This window comes from Ixodes scapularis, unplaced genomic scaffold (assembly GCF_016920785.2).
Source record: "Ixodes scapularis isolate PalLabHiFi unplaced genomic scaffold, ASM1692078v2 PGA_scaffold0__279_contigs__length_252992795, whole genome shotgun sequence".
NCBI classification, from domain to species: domain Eukaryota; kingdom Metazoa; phylum Arthropoda; class Arachnida; order Ixodida; family Ixodidae; genus Ixodes; species Ixodes scapularis.
In genome coordinates this window covers 239,392,206-239,411,861 of record NW_024609835.1, presented here as the reverse complement: position 1 = coordinate 239,411,861, position 19,656 = coordinate 239,392,206, and the positions used below count along the sequence as shown (strand labels likewise).

Genomic DNA, 19,656 nt, shown 5'->3' with positions numbered 1-19,656 from the left:
TTTTACACATCACTACATTCTCCCTCTCTTATATGAAATAGCGATAAACATGTCTGTTAATAACCAGAGCATGAATTTACAATACTTTTCCCTTTCTTTAAATTAATGAGCCAACCGTTACTGAAAATGGACTAGTCAAACTATTCCTAAAAAAACCTTAAGATGTAATTTTAGACAGTTAAAATTGCTGTGATACTAACAGTTGTTAGACATCCTATGTTTTATAACCAATAACTAGACTAACCAAAAACTAGTAAGCGCTTGGCTCTAAACGCCTTTAGGAGGCACGTTAGTACCCTTTCTCGTTAAATAATCACTTTGACTCGCGTTATGCACGTTACTATAAGTTACTCTAGGACTTCCCTTATGCACTGCAATAATGTATTAAAACTAGCGTTATGCACTTAAACAAAGCGAGAGGAAAGATATATTACATCTGTGGTTCTTGTCCAATTTCGTGAATCATGTCCATAGACGTATTACTGTTATTTACACTAAGAAACGAAAGTACGTAGTCTTTCAGTCTTCCTGGAAGTCGCCGTTGCCGCGTAGAATGCCTTGGAACAGCAGGCGATGCTTGATGACCAGCTTGAGATTGTCCGCGTGGTTCACCAGGCCCTGAATCCATGGCAGAGTGGAGTGGTGCAACTGGTACCACTGAAGACACAGACACAACCACGGAATCACTCACGTCACTTCGTGAAGATTCGCGAGGCGGCATCGACTGTGGTGTCTCGGGGCGTGATGCCGCAGGAGTGCTTGTGTCGACGGGGTCAAAATACTCCACTGATAGGTTGGCTGGAAGAAACTTTACGGGTTCCGGCTGGGCAACAAGAGCTACCGCTGTTCTTTCATCAGTTGTCGTAGACTTAGGAGTTGTTGTTACCGGGTCATTTGATGTGGTCGGTCTCCTTAGAGCTGTGGGCGATCTGGTCGCTACGTAGAGTTTTGGGAAGTTTAACGTGTCGGTGACTGAATCGTCGTCATCATCCTCGTCAAAGGAATCTACTCGTTGCAGTTGTTGGTTTTCTGTATTTCCTCTGCTTGCGTGTGGCGCACTTGCTTGATCTTGGAGAGGTGCAGGAGTGAGTTTCTTAGCGTTCCACTTCCGTCCGTCGCTAAACTGATATGTGGCAGGGCCAACTTGCTTTTCATTCACTTGCGGACCTGTGTATTTGCTGTGCAACTTGTCGCTGTATTGTGGACGAAAAATTCGGACGGCTTGGCCAACTATGAACTTCGGCCGTCTCACAGCTCGTCTTGCGTCCGAGTAAATCTTCATTTTTGTCTGGTACCTCTTGACTCGCTCTTGGAGCTGAGACGTGCTTCTCTCTGGCACCTTGGGTGTCGGAAGACCCTGTAGATCCAGTCTTGATCTATGTACTCGTCCGTGAAGAAGGACTGCAGGAGTCTGACCCGTTGCTGGGTGAGTAGTACGCCTGTACGCTTCTAAGTAGTCGCGAACTGCTTCAGGAAGTGGTCGTCCTTGAACTGTTGCCAGTTGTAAACATGACTTTAGTACTCGATTGAACCGTTCAACTTGCCCATTTGCTTGCGGATGATACAAGGAGGACTTGAGGTGCCTGATACCTTGCTGTTTCAAAAATTCTTCGAACTCCCTAGAGACGAACTGAACGCCATTGTCCGTGACGAGCTCTCGGGGCAAACCTTCCCGGGCAAAGATGTTTTGTAGAAAAGTAATCACCGTAGCTGTTGTCGCCGCTGATGTGTGTTGAACTTCAGGCCACTTCGAGTGATAATCAATCAGGACCAAGAAATATTTTTGACTTGGTGGAGCTCCGTCGATGGGACCCACGATATCCAAACCGAGCTTGTCCCATGGTCGCTCTGGGAACTCGACCGGCTGAAGAGGAGCAGGCGCTGCTTTAACGGGCTTGTCTGTTGTATTGCAAACGGTACAATGCTGTACTTTAAACTTGATTTCGGCGTCCATGCGTGGCCACCAGTAGCGGTCTCTGATGACGCTGATGGTTCTCGTAATTCCTTGATGCGTCTCGTGAGCGAGATCGATGATATTCTCTCTGAGTCTTTCTGGAACAACTACTTTCTCCCCTTGTAACAATAAGTCGTTGTGAACGGATAGCTGGTCCCTGACGTTAAAGTAAGGGCGCAGTTCAGGTATACTAGTGCTATCTTGCGGCCAAGATGACGCTGTGTAATGCATCACACCGGGCAGAACCGGGTCGATGGCCGTAGCTTCTTGAAATTCTGAGCGTGATATTGGAGCAATCACAAAGGAAACTATGTCTTCGTCAAAATTCATACCATTCTCTGTGTCTGAAAGGGGAAGTCTAGACAACGCGTCGGCAACGAGATTGTCGGCACCTTTCTGGTACTCCATACGAAAATTATAATTCAAGAGACGCGATCCCATCGAGTTATACGCAACGGGCGAACCCCAGAGCCTTTGTTAGACAACAGCGTGACTAACGCTTGGTGGTCTGTTCGAATAGTGAATGGCCTACCCCAGAGGTACACATGCCATTTTTCACATGCCCATAAACAAGCTAGGGCCTCCTTTTCTCCCGTAGAATATCTACGTTCAGCGTCGGTCAGCGAGCGTGATGCGAAAGCAACCGTCCGAAGGTTTTTCCCGTATTTCTGCTGCAAGACAGCTCCTAAGCCATAGTTTGATGCATCCGTCGATATTATGACTGGTAGCGTCGGATCAAACATGGAAAGGATTGGTGCATTCTGAATGCATGATTTTATCTTGGCAAAACTTGCCTGAGCTTCAGGGGACCAAACAAACTGTACGCCTTTACGGAGCAAACGACGCAATGGTTCGACGATGGTCGAACAGTGGGGAATGAACTTACTGTAATACTCAATTAATCCCAAAAATGCCTTCAACTTCGACGGGTCTGACGGAGTTTCGAAGCTCCGGACGTCGTCTACTTTTGATGGAAGGGGTGCTAAACCATCCATTGAAAGACTGTGGCCCAGAAACGACAACTCGCGTACGTTAAAAACGCCCTTTCGATTAAGTTTCATTCCCGCTCGAGAGATTGCGGACAAGACTTGACGCAAGTTCGAATCATGCTCTTCCTGTGAAGACCCGTACACAATGATGTCGTCTAGGTAAAATTGGACGCCCTTACAATCTTTTAGAACCCTAGACATGATCTGCTGAAACGCTGCGGGAGCGGACGCCAAACCAAAACAAACTCGCTTGAAGCGAAATAATCCTTCGTGAGTGATAAATGCCGTCAGGTCTCGGCTCACCGGGTCGAGTCGGATCTGGTGGTAAGCCGACGCCAGGTCCAGCTTCGAAAAATGAGATGCTCCGTGCAATGAGTGCAGGAGCTCCTCTATGTGTGGCAGCGGAAAGGAATCTATGACGACGGCTTGGTTGGGCGCACGCAAGTCGACGCACATCCTGATGCTGCCATCCTTTTTTCTTACTACAACGATTGGCGAGACCCACTCTGACGCATTTATTCTTTCGATGACGCCTTGGCGCTCGAGCTTGAAAATTTATTCTGAGACCGCTTCACGCAGACTGATGGGTAGGCGACGTAGCCTGGACTGTACTGGAGGTACGTTTTGGCGCACCTTGACAGTGTGTGTCTGGTTTCGTAGCAGGCCAAGTTCTGATGTTAACAGATGCTCGAACTCCTCGAATCCGCGTGGAAGTTTTGACGTATCTTGTACAGAAGGACTTGAAGCTTGTGTACAGCTTACCGCAGGCTGCTTCACCTTCGTGGAAAACTCGTCCACGCTGTCTGTACTTGGGGACTGTGATCGGGCTGCGCTGGTGACCAGTGGTGATCTTGACTGAGGGTGGGCTGCGTTAGTACCTGGTGGCACTGACGATTGGCCTGAAGGTTGTGGACCAATGCCATGGGCCTTCGGTAGATTTGCCCGTAACTGACTTGAGCGCTGCGACGATACGGTGAACGGGCGCCGCTGACGGTCACCCGCCGGCCTCACATCAGAGCGTGGCGTTTGGCCTGGGTCAGCTGCATCCAGATGAAAACATTCAAATTCAGCTCCTGATAGCCGAAGTTTCAATTCTCTGACGGTGTCAATACCAAGTAGAGAACGTCCTCCACGAATGACGTAAAAATCTAGTGGCGTCTGTCGGTTTTTGAATACGACTTGAGCCGTGAAGCATCCCAACACAGGAATCGGTTGATGCAGATAATGCATAAGCCGTCCCGTAGGCTTGCGTAAGCGGATCTTTCTAGTCTTCTTAAGTTGCTCGAAAATCTTTTCGTTCAGAATTGAAACCTGCGAACCAGTGTCAATTAGTAACTGGAGAGGCAAGCCGTTTACCTTTACGTCAGCAATAAAGGCGTCGTAAAGGCTGCGGTCCTGTGACTCCAAAGACAGGACGGGAGCATCCCCGTCGATGGTGACGTTATAGTTGAACGCAGTGGTCGGACCAGGCCTCCGCGGGCGTCCGGAGTTCTGTCCACGGCCACGACTTGGAAGTGCAGGTCGCCGGCGTTCACCATCCGCGGCTGGCGGCGGCGCGCGGCTTCGACAAACGACGGCAAAATGTCCGATTTTACCGCACTGGAAACACTGGGAGTTGAGTGCAGGGCAGTTCTCCCTGGCGTGATTCCTTCGGCCGCAAAACCAACATGAGTAGTTGTCCTGTTGCGGCCCCGTTCTCGCAGGAGGCGGGTCTCGATGTGGAATGTTACTCTGTCGCGCCGGCGGGCGTGGAGCATGGACTGTCCCAGGACGCCCCCGTTGAGACCTGGGAGCAGGTCTGGTGGGGTCACATGGCCACGATGGGAACCTTGCTTCATGTTCACTGAAACTGTCGTCTCCCGAGAAGAGTGCTGGAGATTGGTTGTTATGACGAGCAGCCACTTGTACTCGTTCGGTCTCGGGCCCAGCAACATACTGCACGGGTGCAGTGGAACAGCTGGCGACGGGCTCCCCCTGACGTGGCTGATGGTACTGCTCTGCTGTACGTGCCAACTGCTCAAACTGCAGCGCGAGCTGTATCGCGCGCTCAAGCGTCGGTACCTGGCGACCTACGCAGTCTCTAAGAATGCGATCCTGAACACGGCGCGAGATCAAACCATCAAGAAAAAGATCACAAAGTCGCGTGTTCTCGGACCCGTCTTCAAACGCGCAAAGCGCGTGCTGATGGCGTAACGCCGCTAAGAATTCCGTGACACTCTCTCCCGGCTGCTGAACGCGAAGACGGAGCTTCTTACGCTCGAGTGCTAGAGACCCAGAAAAAACAAAATGGCTCTCCACGGCCGCTAAAAAGGTCTTGAACTCGTCAAGAAGTTCCGAGTGTGGAAGGTTAGTGAATCCAAATGCGGACACTATTCGTTGCCCTTCAATGCCCAACAACGAAAAAAGAATCTGTTTTTTTCTCTTCGGGTCAACACCTTCGAGGCCCGCCGCACCTAGGAATGACATGAATGTCTCTTTCCATGCAGGCCAGGCCTGTGGTGGCGGTCCCGGAACTGCGAGAAACGGCGGTGGCGGTGGCAACGCCGCGGACTGAACGACCGTTATCTGCCGTTGTTCAGTATTCATGATGTCTGTTTGAATATATCGTTAAAGCAAGAGTATACGCTCAACTGTGCATGAAAGAGCGCGGACTCTTACATTTAATTTACAAAACAGAACCAAAATCGTGTAAACCCCGAAAAAAAACTTTGGCTTAAAGCCGGTGAGCACCGCACCGCAAATCAAGAACAAGAATTGCGTAGCTCGAGTCGCACAGTCACGATAAGCGAGTCGAAAAGGTGCGAGGACCGTAATCGAAGCTCACATACAAACTGCGGCAGCTAAGTGCCATAACGACTTCAAAGTGTAAGTTGTGAAAATAGGTGAGCGACTCAAAAGATGCTCGTAGCCAACGGCTACATACAGTTGCTGCAGTATACAGAGCACTTAGCAGTCGCACACCCTTACGCGGTGTTTGGGACAAAAGGGGAATTCTGCCGGCAAGCCGCGAAACAGAAAATACGGTGAAAAATGAAATGAAAGCAAAGAGCTCGGGGCTTGAAACCGCTACAATAAACCAACGTAGGGAGCCGGGATAGCTACCGGGTGCCCAAGCCGATGACTACCCTAACGTTCCAAACGGCGGTTGGCTGTAGGAAAACGAAGCCCGAATTGACAGCGGAGAGCGGCAGACGAGGAGGACCGTCAGACCACGAACCTTGAACAATCCTCGTCGCCATAAATGTAGTATTATAAGACCGCGCGCTGGCCAGCTAGTCTTCGGGGTGATGAGGTGCCGTTCACCTAAAGGCAGGTTCGCCGGGACATCGCTGGATGCGTGAAGTCCGACTCACCGGGCTGCGGTGTGGGTTCCGGGAGACGGCCGGTCATTTCGGAGCGGCGATTCCTCCGACGACATCAGATCCCGCAGGAGCAAGCCAACGGACACGTTCGTTCTGGATTGTGGTCTGAGCGTGTCCTCGAGCGATCGGCCCGATCGCTCGCCTTTTATTGACTTTATAACAATGGGAACCGCTACCCAATCAGTCCACTCGCGTGATATGATCTCACGTAACTTTCTCTTTTACACATCACTACAAAAAGCTCACCCGTTTTTGCACAGACTCGGACAAAAGCTCACCTAATTATTATTTTTTTTTTGGCTACCAGGGCGAATCATGGGCTGGGATAAAGTGCTGACGCGATCAACATTGCACCATTTTCAGGAAAACTGCTACCCCCCCATCCCATGCAAAGGTGTCGACAGATAAGCCATAACAGGCGGAGAAGCAACGATTTTGGAAAAAAAATAATAGGTCACCGGAAATAGGGTGGAGCTGATAAGTCCCTTCATAACTAATGAATAGGTTTTTTGGGGTTTCAGGTTAATGATTGAAGTGGGTGAATGGCTAAAAAAATTATATTGTTCCCTTCATTCTGCGTTGTAAATGTATTTGAAATTAAGGATTATCTGAGGGTGATGTGGAAGGAAAAGTGAAGCAAAAGTGTATTATACAAATCATTGAGTTGCCAAATTTTTTAAAAAATATTTGAAGAAAAGGGAGTTGGGTTTTTAGGACAAGTACAAGACAATTGACCACTTTGGGAGGCTGTGCGGAATTTTTGGATAGGATGAGATTTTCTCCTGGTGAGCTTTTGTCCGGGTCTGTGAAAAAAATGGGTGAGCTTTTGTCCGGTGAGCTTTTGTCCGGTGAGCTTCTGTCCGGTGAGCTTTTGTCCGGTGAGCTTTTGTCCGGGATTCATGAAATTCCGATGGCGTGTGGCTTTGCTTATGTAGGGCAAACTTCGAGGTGTGTTAATGACAGACTAACAGAACATAAGAGAAATGTAAGGATTAACGCAACAAATTCTGAAATAGCAAAGCACATTAATGAATGTAACAATTGCATTGCTTTCTGGTCAGAGACGGAAATAATACATAAAGAAGTGAATGACAGTAAAAGACTGGCAAGGGAAATCATTCGGATTAAAGCAATTGGTAATTGTATAAGTCCGGCATCGTTGGAGCTGGGAAACAATGCTAAAGCATTTTTGGGACGGTAAACAATTTTTTTTTTTTTTTTAAGGGTGAAGTGGTTTTGCGTTTTTTAGAGTGATTCCTTCTGTATCTGTCTGTTGTGGTTGTTGTTCCGGTTTGGAGATATTCTTCCCAGTTCTCTTTGTGTTCGCGGAGATCGTTGGTCTTTGTACTCAAGTTTTGGGTCGTGTTGGTTCGTGGGTGTAGTGTCAGTGACACACTAAGAGAAAAAGAAGGAAAGGAAAAAAGAAAAATATTTTCTTTCCAGAGAAGTGGAGGGTTTGCCCCTGTTCGTGGTAGTGCTTGAGGGGGCATCCCTTTGCGCCTTGTTGTCTTTGGTTATTTTTTTGTCCTGGTGTGTTGTGTCTTTGAAAGGGGCTTGTTGAGTGTTTGTGGGACCTTGTGGTTGTGAGTATATAAGGATGTGGGACTAAATAAATCTTTTAGCTGCGTTTGAGACGTTCTCTTCTTCACTTGTCTCTGTCCCTTCTACTTTTAAGTTTCTGTTTCTACCCCAGTCTCGGGTTAAGTTCCAACATGATGAATACCAATTATTTTGATCGGTCCCCAATTTCTCTTTCAAAGGCAGGCGAAATTCGCCGGTACCGCGAACGACGGTTCTGAACTAGAGGTCCCACGCCCGTCGTCCGGTGCCATCGCCGTCCCCGCGAATCCCACAATACGCGAAACGACGCCATGTTCAGAATTACGCAGTGAACGCACAAAATGCTCCCGGGCGTCTGTGCAACTTTTTTTTTTTTCAATCAACCTATTTGCAGTTTTTTAGAAGCCACAAAAAATGGGTTTCCTATTTTTTTTCTATTTTTAATATTGAGTGCGTGCCTTGAATGAACCACAAGTTTGATTAAGTTTGGTGGTTCTGTCTAAACCTGCTCGTGACAAAGGAAAAGAGAGTGAGCGCGACTCAAACCGGCCAGTTTTTGATCGGCGGTTTTCGGGCCGAAAGAAGCCGAATTTCGAGCCGCAAATTGTGTTCTGGGTAGTTGGGCTCGGATATGTCATATACAACAGGTACAACTAAAAACCTCAGCGAGCATAAATACCCTGTGAGTGTCTTTTTAAAAGGAAGATAAACTGGTTCTGTATCTAAAAAACGAAACACACGAATCATTTATCTACATTTGGCCTCCAGAATAATGAATATCAAAATTATTTTTTAATTTGGTGCACGCAGTCTCTAGAAAATTGTTTTCAAAATGGCGTTGAAGGCCCTTTTTCCCGGAGGGTGACGTCGTACCCACAGTTCTCAGAATCCCCACTCTCGCACTCCTTTTGCACCCATCAAAGCTATGCACGCACACTCTTTATATTTTCAAAAAAAGAAAAAAAAATGTGAAAGCTGGTCTCACATGCAGGGGAATATACCTGGCAAGCTTGGAATTACACATGCTCTCCATAAAGGGCATCTGACACGCCAACAACAAATTTTTTTTTTTCATGCTAGGCGTTGAAATGGCACATGAAAACATTACAAAAAAAATCGTTTCACTATAGAGTTGCGTAGTTTTTTTTTTTATAAAAAATTAAAATACGAGGCCCAATTTAAAGTTCCCGCCAGTGCACTGTGACGTAACCGTGTACCGAGGGGTATTCACACGAGGGAGAAATCCCGGGGATTTTTCCCCGGCACGCGCGCATCACGAGATGAAAACGCGAGGCTTTTGCACATCGCAAAGCCTGACGTTTTCGTCGTGCGATGCGCGAGCCGGGGAGAAATCCCTGAAATTTCTCCCTCGTGTGAATACCCCTTAAGGTGTCGGGGCGGTCAGAAGGGAGGCATCGCCGGAAGTCACGTGAGTTGTATCCCTCCTCGTGCTTACCGCGGGCGCGTGTAATATTTTTTTTTTTAATATTTTTGTTATTCTCCGCACCTCCACGAGCGATCCAAGCAGACAAGGTTTCTTTTATTGGCTTTTCATCGCTTATTGTTGTTGAAAAGGTAGAAGAGGAGTCAGTGAATTGACGTGATCACCTACAATGCCTATACTTCGTTTCAGCTTCGGTCCGGACGCAGCCGATGCTACAAGCGCGAGCATGTGGCCCAGAATAGGGTGCCTCGATGTCTTTCTGTTCAGGGTGATGCCACCCTTTGTAGTACCCGATGCCGACAGCACGCGCTCACGGGTAAAATATAAAGAAATCGACGAAAACAAAATGTCGCCATAGCACAGTCAGCGCCACAAACGCGTGCAGGGACACGCTCTTTCACGCGCTTCTGAACAAAAATTGAAAGATAAAAGTGTGGGACAAAATGGCCAGATGTCTCCACCCCAAGCAAAGCGCACATGAAGGCACCCTAGCCCAGAACAGTGCTTGCACTGCACGAGCGCGCGTGCTTGGCAGGGATGCTGAAAGCCCGGAGCTCGCGTTTGTAGCTTTGGCTGCGTCTGGACCGAAGCTGAAACGAAGTATAGAAGGTGCTGTGTGAGAGACTGTCCCGGTATTTTAGCAACTGAAGAAGAGATCAAGCTGCATGCATTTCCGAGAGACATACAAGAAATGGACCGGTGGCTGACTGCGGTTCCCGCAAGACAGCTATTAGAATCCGTGGGTAGGCGATGGATATGCTCGATGCACTTTAGTGATGAAGATTACAACCTAGGCGAAGTTTACTAAAACTCACAGGTCTCGGTGTGAGACCTCAGCTGCAGGTCTGCAAGTTTCCTGCCCATTTCCCTGCAGCAACAGCACTCAAGATGCTTGAATTCAGGCATCACGACGCATCGGCTGCATGTGCACCGAGTAAACAAGTTCTACTCATGTTCTAAACAAAGTACGTACTTTCTGCTTGACGTGGTACGCTCACCAGTTCGTATTCTTTAGACAGCAGGCATCTTCAGCCTGGAGAGTATCCGATGATTCAACGACCTCGGTGTTTGAACCTTCAGCATTGCGATCGGGCGTGTCGTATGCCACCAATCCTAATTTCTGCGAGCGTTCTAACATCTCTTTTTCAAAACTTGATAACTTGTTTGTGCCCAGTACAGCTCTGTATTATCCGACTGGCGGCATGCCCTCGTACACTGGTTTGTACCCGCAACGCTTTTATCATTGACCTCCAGCACATCGAACCACTGACTCTTCTTCCTCAACTTTTACAGCACGCAAACTAACCAACGGTGCACCTAAAGTGCCTCGAAAATTGGGCTGTGTGTATGTTTATACAGCCTAGAACTTGGTCTGCCTCCAAGGGTGACGAGTCTCCCAGCTGTAGATGAGCAATTTAGCCAGTGCGGCACAGCCGCTAGCCTGGGGTCTTTAACGTGCATCACGCAGTAGTGATACACGACCGCACGCCGGTACGATGCTCATCCAGATCGAAACGGGCAAGGGCGGGGATTGAACCCAGTATCCTGGGTTCTGCAGCGCGAGCTTTCGCTCCACGTGCTCCGAGCTGGTGTGCGCTAGACCACTCGGCCACCGATCCCCTAGAGTGCCTCAATGTCCTTTTGTTTAGGGTGATGCCACCCGTTGTCGTACCCGATGCCTACAGCACGCGCTCACGGGGAAAATACAAAGATATCGCAGGAAACCTAATGTCGCCGTAGGGAGAAAGAAGAAGCTACCGACAAGATCGGACGCGATTTTCTGAGCTCCCCGAACAAAATGACCAGCACCGAGCTGCCAAATTCGGGCTCATTATTCGGCCTTCCTCGAGGGGTTTTCTCACCAGGAGGACCAGAAGAAAGGCCCACTACTTCGAGCAACGTTCCAGCCACCGATGTAAGCGGTCAGCCCGAAGCCATGGTCACGAAGATTGCGAGCAACGCCGAAACCGCCCCTATCGAGGCGGGACCGGCAAGTCTTGCCACTCCGACACTGAAAAAGCCAACAATGGAGTGCCCCGCCGTTGTATGCTTCGGTGAGCCCTCCACGATTCCAAACACGGCTTTTTCAGTTGAACAAGCTGTAAGGTCCCTTCTCGCGAGTATCCCGAGGGAGAACCTTTGAGACATATTCAAGGACATACTTGGAGAAACCCATGAAATTGTGCCAACCAAAGCGAAGAAGAAGAAATCGGCTTCAAAGAAAGCTCCGATAAACCCTCTAGGTACAAAACAAACGCAAGAAGCGCCGGCCGCAGCCGGCACCACGCCCATACCAGACACAACGCCGCATGCAGTGGAGAACAAGCGCGCCAGTTCGATACCTGCGGGGACACTCGCACCACCACCGAACGCGGTCAGCGAGATGCCGCCTGCTACACGAGAGGAACCTGAGGACACGGTTGGTTGTACCCAGGTGACGTATAAGAAGAAAAGGAAACGGGTCCGAGGGGACCCGACACAGCAAACTTCCGAGGAAGTCAAGTCAACCCGGCGCTGGCAGTACGAGTATAAGATCCGTTTGACGCGTTCACAAATCTCGATCAAGCCCCTACTTCCATTACTCAAAATGCACCTCACGGGCACTCACATCTCCACGGCCTTCACAATGCATCTCATAGAAAAGGCTAACACGATTTCGGTCCGCACAGATTCGAAAGAGTTAGCCGAGACTCTTGAGAATATCACAGAGATCGGCACTGAAGAGAAAGGCAAGATACCCATACAAGTCTTCAGGACTTATGGGAGTACACACAGCAAGGGTGTCATTTATGACATATATCCCAAGGAAGAGGACCCGCAAGACGACGTCCTCAATTCGGAAATTGAGTCAGAAAAGCCTCACGTGGTAGCCGCTCGAAGACTAGGCAAGTCAAACACGGCGGTCCTCACGTTCGATGGAGAGAAAACGCCTCGATCTGTTCTTTACGGCAAGAGGTACATGCGGGTATTCCCGTTCAAACCAAAAGCAGTAACCTGCGGGCACTGCCACCGTCTAGGACACAAGTTCGATATATGCCCGAATACGGCAGTGTGCCCTATATGCGGAACCGACCATCCAAGACCAACGGACCCGACCCAGGGACCTGGATGTACCGACACTACACCCTACTGCCAGGGATGTAAAAAGAAGGGCCACCTCGGAACCGACCGCAAATGCCCCACATGGCAGGAAACCAACAAAAGGATGCGGAAAGACATCAAGAGTTTCAGAGAACAGCACAAGCTGCAACAGCAACAACAGGAGATAGGAAATAGACCAGTCAAGACCCCGGTACCGCCCAGTGAGAACCTGTGGGCCAATAAGGTCAAGCAGGGTCTCTCGCCACCACCGTTACCATCGCCAACGGCAGAAGCACAAGAATTGCGCAACACGTGCAACTTCCTCAAGGCAGAGCTAAACAGACTTAACACCATCGTTCAGTCTCTACAGGAGGAAAACAAGAAGTATAAAGAATACGCCAATCATCAACGGGCACTCGCAGCCCGATTCTTTATGGAAAAATGATTAAGGTACTCCAGTGGAACTGTCAGGGGCTTCGCAAACGGGCGGCGGAGCTTCGGATACGACTCCTGGACAAGCCCGATGAACGTCCCGACGTAATGCTACTTCAGGAAACTAACACGTCAAGCATCAACTTTAGCGGCTACACAGCCTACTCCAGCCCATCAATCACATCCAAGCGCCCAGGTTACTCGGCTTCTCCACCGGGAAAAGCTATTGTCTACGCAAGGAGCGACTGGTATCAACACCAGGTCGACCTTACTCCATACTGTGATGAACACCAAGAAGTGGTTGCAGTTCGCGCAACGGTTCAGCAGACGAACCACATTTTTGTGTCCATCTACTACAGACCGCTTAGAGACAAGACGCATACAAGAAACCACGGATGGATCGCTCATCTGCACGATGTATACCCCCGAGAGCAGAAGCACTACGGCGGAGACTTCAACCTCCAACACCAAACGTGGGGCTACGCACAGTCTTCGAACGGAGCGGAAGATCTAATAGGTGAGATGCAAACATTTCGTTTGCAATTGGCAAACAAGAAAGGAACCAAGACAAGACTGGGAGGAGCCGGACAGAAGGACACGACACCAGATCTATCATGGACGACAAATCAGTACATACAGCATCAAAAATGGAAGTGTCTCCCAGACCCATGGGGCAGCGATCACTTCCCCATTATCTTCGAGTTCTCGCCCACAAAGAAGGTAAAGAACATGACGAAGAAACGAGTGGCCAAGACCGTTCACTGGGACAGGTTCAGGGACGTCCTTAGGGAAGACAAATCAGAAGAGTCCAGCTTCGAGAGCCTCCTCAACAGCGCCCTGCAGGCAGCCACAATCAAGACGAACGTTGAAGAAGACGCTCCTAACCCTGATATTTTCCTTCTCAACCTCTGGGCCAAGCGACTGCAAGCGGTGCAGAAGTACCGAAAGGGGTACAAAACCCCACTAGGCAGGCAAGCTATTACTAGAGCGACGGTGGAAGCAAAGGTGTACGCCCAAAAACTAGACTCACGCCGCTGGCTAGATTACAGCGCTTCACTTTCCGACAAGACCTCGATCACGAAGCTCTGGGCTACGAGTCGAGCCTTGCTCGGAAAAAAGAAGACTAATGGAGCGACGCAGACACTAGCTCTCACACTGAACAAGTCTGAGGAACAGTTGGCCAGAATGTCGGGAGATCTCTTCTTTCCTCAATCTGACCTAACCGGCTGCGCCCCCCCTTACTATCAAGAAATTCTGGCTCCCGATCACGAGATGGACTGTCTCTTTACACGCGGAGAACTCGAGTGTGCCTTGAATCAAGGGAAGTTGCACACGGCACCGGGATCAGACAAAATCACTATGGCTATGCTACGAAACCTCCCAGACAACACGAAAGAACAACTCCTAGACATGATCAACCAGATCTGGGAAACTGGCAAACTTCCCCAGCAGTGGAAGCACTCCCTCGTCATTCCAATTCCCAAGCCGGGCAAAGACAAAGGTGCACTCTCCAGCTACAGGCCAATCTCTCTAGCGTCATGCACATGCAAGTTGATGGAACGAATGGTACTTGCAAGAATCGTATGGCATCTGGAATCTACGGACGCCTTCCACCCCGCCCAGACAGGGTTTCGACCGAGTCTCGGAACGCAAGAAAGCCTCGCCCTCATATCGGCTGACGTAATACGAAACATCAACCCCAACCGCGCAACCATCAGAACAATTGTGGCGATTGATGTCAAGAAAGCTTTTGACTCGGTCCCACACGCATCAGTCATCAACGAAGCCCGACGACTCGGCATAGTCGGAAGACCGCTGAACTTTGTCAAGAACTTCCTTGAAGGGAGAACGTTCTCGGTACGCTGCGGCTCGCACGACAGCGAACCGAGAGTGAACCGAGTCGGAGTCCCACAAGGCTCCGTGCTGTCACCAACGCTCTTTAATATCGCGATGGCAGCCCTGCCCCACGAACTTGCAAAGATCCCCAACTTGGGCTTCACCGTGTACGCGGATGACGTCTCGATATGGACCAAGAACGACGACATTGCAAGACAGCAAGACACTCTACAAGCGGGCCTAGATACAATCGAAGCCCACCTATGCAGGGTGAAAATGCAAGCCTCTCCGGAGAAAACCAACTACACCGTAATCGCACCGAAAAGACACCGTCTCGCCAAGATTGCAGAACAACTAAACCTCGTTCTTGCAGGCAAGCGAATCGAGCCATCCACGTCTGTCAAGATATTAGGGATCACTATTGAGGAGACTGGTAAGGCAGACATCTGGCTCCAGGACACACTTAAACATTGCAACTCTGCCCTTAATGCCATTCGGCGCATCTGTAGCGCAAGGGGTGGAGCGTCAGAAGAAATTGCCAGAAGAATGGTCAAAGCTTTAGTAGTTTCGCGTGTCTGCTACGGGGCTCGACACTACTGGCTGACCAAGGCGCAATGGCAGAAGCTCGAAGCTCTGAACAACCAAGCAAAAAGAATAATCACGGGCCTGCACAAGTTCTGCCCCCTGGGCAAGCTGAACGAACACGCTCAGATTAACTCCCTACACGAAACCGTTGTTGCCCGCACGGTCGCACACGGGGAGAGACTTAAGCACACACGACAAGGGAGAAGGATCCTGGAACTCCTATTGAGATGTACCGGAGACCTACCCAAGCTACCACAGGAACTCCCGCCATGGGAAGATCACGCAGAAATCACAGACAACAAGCCAAGCACGCGGAAGGGCGACAAAAAGCAACAAGACCGCCTCGCTAGGGCACACATCAAGATGACGGAGGCGTGGGAAGAAGGAACGAACGGGATCGTGGCTGCATACACGGACACTGTTTCGATAGACGGCCCAGTCACTCTAAAGACCGCGGCTGTTATCTTTCCAACACTAGGCACAAGCGCAACCAAGAACCTTCCAGCCCGCACCTCGGTGAAAGGGGGAGAACTTGCAGCAGTCCGCCTTGCCCTCTAGACGGCCCTTGCATTATCTGAACCACCACCAGAGCATCTCCGGATATTTACGGACTCTCAGGAAGTGGTAAAAGAATGCAGAAAATCAAGAAGCCCTAGCGCAGACGTGCGTAATATCAAGAAACTCGCCTCACTGCTACTAGCAAGAGGCACGACTACGAGAATAGCCTGGGTTCCAGCACACGCAGGAATACCCGGCAACGAAGAGGTGCATCGACTCGCCCGCGCGTCCCTTCTCGCTCCCCGTGACCGAGACGATACACCTTCACTGCAAGACCACGACCACGGCTACGCTCCCGTCCGCGATCGGGCACCGGCTAGTCGAGCACGAGAGGAAGACTACAACGATGGAGGGTACGATCCAGGAGAGGAACGTGCCCAAATCAAGCAAGAATACCAATCAACACTCTGGGAGAAACTTCCCCCAACACCAAACCCTCCTCTGCCAACAGGGTTTGGAAGAAGTGCCAAGGTCCTCCTGACCAGGATCAGAACAGACACAACATTAACACCAGCGCGCATAGCATCTTGGAGCCGAGGGAAGAGATCCGGCACCTGCACCAAGTGCAATATGGGTGCCAAGGCGGACACTTTTCACTTGTTGTGGGAATGCCCCAAATACAAGATCACCAGGTCGAAGCACCGACCGAGTAACGTCGCCTCTCTGGAAGGTTGGACACGCCCGCCAGGCGAAGAGGACAACAAGAGAAGCATCCTCCGAAGTCTCATAGATTTCATCTACGAGGCGAACCTGGATATCTTTATTTAGCCTAGTTTAATTATTTCTTTTTTTTTTTTTTTGCCAGCGTCCAGACCTCGCAGCCGCCGACGCACTCCCCCATCCCTTACCCTTATTTTATGGCCAATAAACGCTTTCTGAACTGAACTGTCGCCGTAGCATAGTCAGCGCCACGAGCGCGTGCAAGGACACGCTCTTCCACGAGCGTCAGAACAAAAAATAAAAATAAGCGTTCGAAACAAAATGGTTTGATGTCATTACCCCAAGCCAGAGCCGTATATGTAGAGAGTTTGGTCAATGGGAGACGCGGGCAGAGCCTGGGCGTGCGGCAGACTCGGAAAGAGGGCTTGGCATGCTCTCTTGACCTACCAGAAGCCGAAAAGAATCCCCGAGCGGTGGTACCGAGAAACAGTTCTGAGCCGATCGATCATCGAAGGTCTGTGTTCGTATATGGTTTTAATAAGTGCGTAAGAGTGAAGTGTAGTAACTCTTTGTGGTTGAAAATAAGGTTCACGTGTGGTTTCATCATGATCATGCAGAAATATGTAAGAAACGAATGCGCCGCTCAACTCTGTTTTGCGCGAACAGAGTGTGACCGCTCTGACGGCATATTCCCGGCGCTCGGCGTTTGGCGTAAGGATTATGTCGATCTATCCGCTAGTCGCACTCTTCCACCATCATTTTAGATGAGCGTGATTGAAACATCACGTGTACCATATTTTCAGCCATCGAGAATTACTCCAATGCAGTTATCAGGTTTGGTTCTCGCGACCACCGCCAGGGTATTATTTCCGGCTTCTGGTTGGTCACATTCGAATTTCTGAAGACGCCCTGGAACACGCCCAGCCCGCTTGCGGCCAATGGCGCCGCTTCATTTGTCTCCTATACTTCCCAACGAATGGCCAAACTCTCTACATATACGGCTCTGCCCCAAGCAAAGCGCACATGAAGATACCTAGGGTGCCTTCATGTGCGCTTTGCTTAGGGTGGAGACATCTGGCCATTTTGTTCCACACGTTTATTTCTATTTTTTGTTCAGAAGCGCGTGAAAGAGCGTGTCCCTGCACGCGTCTGCGGCGCTGTCTGTGCTATGGCGACATTTTGTTTTCGTCGATTTCTTTGTATTTTCACTGTGAGCGTGCGCTGTCGGCATCGGGTACTACAAAGGGTGGCATCACCTTCAACAGAAGGACCTTGAGGCACCCTAAAGGTACCCACCCTAGGTGCAGCGATAAAGATCGAGTGGAACTAAAACTTCGTTTTCTGCGATCGCTCGTACAAAGAGCAGAAAAAAAAGTCTTAGGCACGGTCGCAGAAAGCACGAGGAGTGAAACTCACGTGACTTCCGGCGAACCCACTTTTAGTGACGTAGGTCGATGCGTCCCTTCTGACCGCCCCGACACCTTGCGGTACACTGTCACGTCACAGTGCACTGGCGGGAACTTTGATTTGGGCCTCGTATTTCTATTTTTTATATAAAAAAACTACGCAACTCTATAGTGAAACAATTTTTTGTAATGTCCTGATATGCCATTTCAAAGCCTAGCATGGAAAAAGAACAATTTTTTTTTTTGGCGTGTCAGAGGTTTTTTAAGGACATAGTGACGGTATTTATGCTGGCCGAGGTTTTTAGTAGCACATGACATATGAGAGCCCAACTAACCAGGACAGAAATTGCGGCTCGAAATTCGGTTTCTTTCCGCCCGAAAACCGCCCAGCAAGAACTGGCCGGTTCAAGTCTCGCTCACTCTTTTTTCCGTGGTCACGGGCCGTTTTCTAAGGTTTTGACACAACCACCAAATTTAATGCAAGTCGTTGCTTATTGAAGGCACACACTCAATATTAAAAAATATGAAACCCATTTCTTGTGGCTTCTAAAAAGCTGCAAATACGTTGATTGAAAAAAAAAAAAAAAAAGGCGCATAGAGAACTGGAAGCATTCCGTGCGTTGTTTCGCGTATCGTGGGACTCGCGCGAATGGCGATTGTAGCGAGCGACGGACGTGGGGCCTCTACTTCAGAACTGTCTTTCGTGGTACCAGCGAATTCTGTCTGCCCTTGAAAGAGAAATTTGGGACCGATAAAAAAATTGGTATTTATCCCGTACGACACGCCACGCCCGACCACCAAGCCGATTTGCACGAAGACGTCGCCGAGCCATCGCTCGCGCAAACGTCAAGCACGAGGTGTATACTTCGAGTTGAATATGCAATTGTACGATTTTTTTACTAGGTGCGAAGGTAGCCAATCCGTGGTGCTTCCCGACTTTGAACCGGGAGTACTTTTGCTGGAAAATTCGGCAGCAAACTTTCCAACTTACAGTTGACCAGCTTCATTACTAGTAACGAGAAAGATTCCCAGTAGCTCAGTGGAAAGATGTCCACCTCGCACGCGGCGGGACCGGTTTCAATTCCCAGTGTAGGCGTACTTTTTTTTTAATATTAACATTTTGCCATGTTTACATTTTTTTTTTACAATTATCACTGAAAAAACAAAAACAACAAATGTTTGGATGAAACGTCGCTAAACTAAATGGTATGGGATTTTCTCTTTGACACCTGCGAACTCAATGTAATCACTTTCCACAACATGCAATTAGCATACAAATCGGGTAGCGTCCGCTTTCCGAGGTGCCCGTAAATGCTCTGCAGGAATAGCAGCCAGCCATTGGTCCCGGTCTCGTTGATTTTTCTGAAACTTATGCAGACGTCTGTCGCACAATGCCATTTTTTTCGGACGCAGGACATGTGAGGCAGCTCTTCACGCAACATCTTGGGGGCATTCTTTTCGGAGCCGATAACATTTATATAAACGATATAACATACACTGACGATAATACCCAATTTGTTATTTACGCTGACGACACTAGCTTATTTTTTAAATCTACAAATACTAAAGAATTAATTGATCATGCAAATAATGTGCTAAGCAAGCTAGACAAATGAAGCATAGACGATTCTTTAACCATAAACACATCTGAAACAAAGGCTGTCATTTTGAGGCCTAGAAACCAGAAAGTAAATGTTGAAACCAATCTTATGATTGGCATCTCAAATGTGGATTATGTTCCTTTAGTAAAAAAACTAGGAGTGTTCTTTGAAGAACACTTAGTTTGGAA

The 19,656-nt window shown here is 49.2% G+C and overlaps 1 protein-coding gene across 1 annotated transcript; it reads right to left on the bottom strand.

The window, feature by feature from the left end:
* Nucleotides 1-519: 519 nt before the first annotated feature.
* LOC115314854 lies at nucleotides 520-5,644 on the bottom strand. Its single transcript, XM_040206710.3, has 2 exons — nucleotides 4,846-5,644; nucleotides 520-657 (listed from the first exon to the last, which is right to left on the bottom strand). Exons 1-2 carry the CDS (start codon nucleotides 5,527-5,529, stop codon nucleotides 520-522), a joined length of 822 nt encoding a protein of 273 aa, XP_040062644.1. The 5' UTR covers nucleotides 5,530-5,644.
* Nucleotides 5,645-19,656: the final 14,012 nt, after the last annotated feature.

What these genes read in the sequence shown, in the direction of transcription:
- LOC115314854 (XM_040206710.3), bottom strand. Translation starts at nt 5,529, where the DNA reads ATGAATACTGAACAACGGCAGATAACGGTCGTTCAGTCCGCGGCGTTG. An exon ending in CCGAGACCGAACGAGTACAA is followed by an intron (nt 658 to 4,845) that starts GTGGCTGCTCGT and finishes CTGTGTCTTCAG; the next exon opens with TGGTACCAGTTGCACCACTC.